Consider the following 5,414-nt stretch of genomic DNA (forward strand, 5'->3'; position numbering starts at 1 on the left):
ACATCTCAAAACAATGTTCCAAACTGTTCACTGATAATTTATGTAATGTACCATTGCTTAAAGTTTTCACATGAACCTTCTCAGAGCTGAAATAGTCTTGAATGTTCACACTTAATGAGACTCATTGGTTTGCTGAGCCCCCCACATCCTCTCACCCACCGTGCGAGTGCAGAACTCACTGAGCTTTATGTGCTTTGTGGTTTTGCACAAAATTAGGTCAGCTTTTCACTGTAGTAGCACAAAGTGGCACATCTGTGAGCTCCACTCGCAAAAATAACAGTTCTTGGCTTTTAAAAAAAAACAAATTTTTGTTTTGCTATAGAATCTTTACATTTTCCGATGATTCTTTAAACTTCTTCATACACCCATCTCACTTACAAAAGTATTTTTTTTTTAATGACCCAAGTCATTATTTCAGAAAACCATAAGTCATTATTTCAGAAAACCATAAGTAGCTCTTCTATGGCATTGTTCCAAAGAACCCTTTTAGGAACTTGTATTTTAAAGAGTGCACAGTAACTCTGACTGTCGTATGGGCTCCAGACTCTGTAATCAGCTCTTTCATGCATCATATGTTTCAGGAGCTTTTGGAACAGAGTGGAGTGTGAAGTACAACCAACAGGAAATATGTGCTTTAAAAGGATCCACAGTGTTTATGAATGGAACTTATACTCTCCCAGAAGGTCTTACAGTGATGGAGTCTTTTTGGGTTATACATCCAACTTCAGGGGTGGAGTCGACTGATCTGAGTAAAGACCCAGATTATTCAGGGAGAGTTGAGTATTTAACTGATGAACAGAAACACTTCTCCCTCAAACTGATTGACGTAATGAAGAAGGATGAAAATCAATACTGCTTCAGAATCAAAACCAGTGTAGAAAAAGAAAAATGGCTGGGTTATCCTGGAATTATGCTCAGTGTCACTGGTAAGTTAAATCATCACATTTTCAAGCTATTAGAAACAGTCCATGTACTTGATTAATGAGTGCTTTAGAAGTGTGTGCTGCATCATGATGGTAATTTTATTAAGATGTTATGTAATATCCTGCACTTTTACAACCCCAATTCCAAAAACTTGGGACGCTGTGTAAAATGTAAATAAAAACAGAATGCAATGATTTGTAAATCTCATAGACCCATATTTCATTCACCATAGAACATAGAACACATATCAGATGTTGAAAAAGAGACATTTTACCATTAACTCATTTAGAACTTGATGGCAGCAACGTGTCTCACAAAAATTGATCTGCTCTAGTGCATTTAAATCAGTTTGTCTAAATGTGTCTTGTAGAAAGCTTCCTAGAAAAGTGGAAGCTGTTCTAGCTGCAAAGTGGGGACAAATCCATATTAATACCAATTCCTGATGCAGTCAAATTACAGACTGGTAATCCACTTATTGCCTTTGAGGTAGTATAATACAAAACATATATTATAATGTAGGTAATTCCACACCTCCTGTCACAATTGGAAAAGAAACAGCAATTCTTGCAAGTTTAATGTTTACTCTATTAAGCATGTGTGATTACATAACAGAAAGTGTGCTGTTATTTACAGCAAGATACGTTTGTGTATTACATAAGTAAAAACTGACATATATTTTCATAAGCTACATAACTGCATCTGTTACAGTGAATGTATTACCAGTAGTTATACTGTTGTTGCATGTTTGTTAATCTGTAAGTACACAGTTAATAGAGACCCTTAATATAAAGTGGGCTGAATAAAAAAAGGACTAATGAGAAAATGTTGAGAAAGTATGATTTAACACAGACATCTCTGACTAGCTGCAGCTTTTCATTTTGGATCTGATATTTATCTCATTATCTCAGAGCTCCATGTGGAAACTCCTGAAGAAGTGACAGAGGGAGAAACAGCAGATCTGACCTGTAATACCACCTGCAGTCTGACTGACCCAACATTCATCTGGTACATAAATGGACGTTCTTTAACCTCAAAGACCATGAAGAACAACCAGCTCCACTTGCAGACAGTCAGCAGTGAGGATGCAGGCAGTTATAGCTGTGCTGTAAGAGGATATCAACATCTCAACTCTACTGCTCACAACCTCAGAGTCAGATGTGAGTTATGTCATTTTTCCCAAAGTAAATCAAAGTAAGATTTTACAAATGTATCCTGGCAGTCAGGACTTGATTAACTGCTTGTCGTCTTATTTAATTGGAGCATCTGCATACTTTAAGCAAGATATTCAACTGTGTAATAAATGTTTAATATTTTAAAATATGCAAAGCTGCATGAATACAAATCAACTAATTATTTTATTTTGTCTAGATTCTCCAAAGAATGTCTCAGTGTCCATCAGTCCCTCTGGTGAAATAGTGAAGGGCAGTTCAGTGAATCTGACCTGCAGCAGTGATGCAAACCCACCTGTGAAGAACTATGCCTGGTTTAAAGAAGGTGGAACCTCACCTGTAGGATCTGGACAGAGTTACCGTCCTCTACAGAGTGGATCTTACTACTGCAAGGCTCAGAATGAAGTTGGAGCTCAGAATGCAACAGCTGTGTCAGTGATAGTACAAGGTAATAAAAAAAAACAATTTTGTTAATAATAAATGCAAACTATAAGGTGCAGAAAGCACAGTGGTACAGTAACATTATCTGCTGTGTTCTAGCTGTCGTGCATAATTAATATCAGTTTCCTCTATTTTAAATTTAATACGTATTTTTATGCACATTGCTTTTTATTTTCTTGTTAATATTTCTTTTAAATGTGACATTGTCACTCCTTTCCATGCAGGGTTTCCATATGCTGTTGTTTATGCAGTTACTGGAGTTGGATGTGTTGTCCTAGGTGTCATTGGCATTTTCTTCATATGGTATTCAAATATCTAATTTCCTGATATATTTTGATGGTTTATTTTCACAAGTATACTCCCATTAAAAAAAAAAAAGAAATGGGCCAAGCCCAACATGGCAAATCAGCTTTTAATGGTCTCACATCAAATCATTGACAAACAAATGATGTTAGAATGGAATGTCTTTTCTCTTTGATTTCTTTTCATGTTGGAGTCGTGTGGGTAAACTTGCAGATAACCTTTTATAAAAAGAAGAATCAACATTGTCAAAGTAGTTTGTTTTTAATATGAGCCCAAATATCCCCTTAGGGTTTAAATCTGGAGTAAAACAATCAGTAAAAACTATTGTGTGTTGGGATTGGCCCTTTCTTTACTACTTTGAGTGCAGAGACTCTTCTAGTACTGTTGAAAAGGCATTTTTCAAGTAAAATAAAAGACCTTCTATTAATAGCAACATGCTCTCCATTGACTGCAGGAATAAAAGAAGAGTTAAAAAGAATGAAGACCTCTTAGTGGTAAGTGAAGCTGTACATACTAAAAAATAGCCCTCTCAAGGAAAACACTGTGTCTTTCCTCTTCTGATCCTCTAGATGGCAGTGTTATGTCTATGTCACCTTCATTTTGTTTAGAACTTCAAAGAATACTTCAGTATTTTTCAACCTACCATCGGAGTAACACATCCTGTTACAGTCATGAAAAATCGTATTGGAATAATAGCAATTCACACATGTGTAATTACATAAGAGAAAATATGTTGTCAACTAGCAACATGTACCTATGTAATTAAATGAGTAAATACTGACATTGATACACAGGTGTATTTACATAAGCAGTAGTAATGTAATCCATGTGTAACAGTGAATACATTATCAGTAATTACATAGTTATTGCATGTATTGTTAATGTGTAACTACGCAGTTATTAGACACAATATGACGTGGAACAAAATTTGAGTTTTTACAATGTCTTCATTTATCATATTACAGAATACAATCTATTCAGAGATTTGGGCCAGATCTGCCACCAGTGATGCAGCAATGAACAGATCAGCCTCTCAGGAAGTTATTTATGCCAATGCTTCACCCAGTCGACCTGAAGAAAACAGCAAAGCTGAGAGTTCTCCAGTAAAAACATCTGTCTGTACAGCTGCTATGGAGGTGGAGGTAAAAGAAGAGTCTCAGGAAGATGATGTTCAGTATTGCAGTGTCCAATTTCATCAATCTTCTCCACCTAACAGGTGAGATACAAACAGATTATCAGCGTAAACACAGCAAGTGTGTAAAATGGAATGTTCAGAGCTGTAAATAAGAAAAATGGCTGAATGTCTCTGGAATTGTTTTAAACTAGAAATTTTTTTTTAGTTCTTTTAACACAGTGGAACTCAAGATCTGATGATAGAACAACACAACTATTAAATAATACCTTTTTAGGGTCTAAGGTGTCTTTATACATCCAAATTTATCCAAAATACCTCTCTGTTTGTCCAGCAGTGCTGCTGAAATTATGCTGAAAGGTTAGGGGTAGGTGTAGGTTTAGTGTTGAAGTTAAGGTTAGGGTTAGGTTTAGCAGTAGGTTTAGGTTTAGTTTTGAGGTTAAACTTAGGGTTAGATTTAGGCGTAGGTTTAGGTTTAGTTTTGAAGTTAAACTTAGGGTTAGATTTAGGTTTAAGTTTAAAGATTTAATAGAATTTTTCACATTGCATTTCAAGTTCAGTTGCATTTAATAGATACTTAAGTTAGTTAAACATTAAAGACAGACTGAGTCTACAGTGGACTCTAGTCACCATTAATACAAAACATTTTTAATTAGTTTGTTCTCCTTCAGGTTAAATGTGAATTTTATTGTAAAGATTAATTCAGATAGAGAGCACTGGGAGCACAACTCAGAGTGCATGCCTTGTTTTTCAAACTTTTTTCTTTTTTTCTGCAGATTTAATAGTGAAACAGTAGACAACCCTTCAGCGATCTACAGCAGTGTAAAAAGAAAAGCTTGAACTCATAACCTTCACCTATCCATCTCACAACTCCACTAGATTACACAGATTTATTTTCCTGTTTCCTGATTGTTTTTGTTGTTTTTACAAAGTCCCAAAACATGCTGGTTAAGGTTACTGTGACACTGTGTTATCATTTCTGTAAAGATAAACCTTCTTAATAATGTCTTGCATTAATAATCTGCTTATGTGCTTCATGAGTCTGGAAGTAAAACTGATCTGAATGTCTGATGTAAAAAGTGCTTTAAAACAACAACTATTACAATTAATTGATACAGATATATTACACTTCTATGCTTTGAGAATTGATAGTGCGTCAGTAGGATGCAGCGCCCTCTGCTGTCCTCCAGGGAACATTCCAACATGCTTGGGCTACAGAACTGAGGAAAACATAGAAGCTTCATGTTGGCTTATATTACACTGACATTCATATGATTTCATTGTGTAATGAAATCATAGTAAGTCCATTCTGGATGCACCTCATTCTATACAGTGAAGTCATGTGTCATGTTCACTTTTAATGGCATCTTGGGAGGACCTTGTTTCAGACCACTGAACTGTTGACATACTTATCCCAATGAAAAGATGGAAAATTTTCCATTTCT

The 5,414-nt window shown here is 35.5% G+C and overlaps 1 protein-coding gene across 1 annotated transcript; it reads left to right on the top strand.

The window, feature by feature from the left end:
• Positions 1–532: 532 nt before the first annotated feature.
• Positions 533–4,809, top strand: LOC118797718 (B-cell receptor CD22-like). Its single transcript, XM_036556985.1, has 5 exons — positions 533–926; positions 1,833–2,081; positions 2,293–2,541; positions 3,819–4,053; positions 4,746–4,809. The coding sequence occupies exons 1-5, from the start codon at positions 533–535 to the stop codon at positions 4,807–4,809; spliced, it is 1,191 nt and encodes a 396-aa protein (XP_036412878.1).
• Positions 4,810–5,414: the final 605 nt, after the last annotated feature.

This window comes from Colossoma macropomum, unplaced genomic scaffold (assembly GCF_904425465.1).
Source record: "Colossoma macropomum unplaced genomic scaffold, Colossoma_macropomum, whole genome shotgun sequence".
NCBI lineage: Eukaryota > Metazoa > Chordata > Actinopteri > Characiformes > Serrasalmidae > Colossoma > Colossoma macropomum.

Bases quoted from the DNA above. Each gene is read 5' to 3' on its own strand.
- LOC118797718 (XM_036556985.1), top strand. From the start codon at position 533: ATGGGCTCCAGACTCTGTAATCAGCTCTTTCATGCATCATATGTTTCA. The intron at 927-1,832 runs GTAAGTTAAATC...TCATTATCTCAG, and splicing joins AATTATGCTCAGTGTCACTG to AGCTCCATGTGGAAACTCCT. The intron at 4,054-4,745 runs GTGAGATACAAA...TTTTTTCTGCAG, and splicing joins CAATCTTCTCCACCTAACAG to ATTTAATAGTGAAACAGTAG.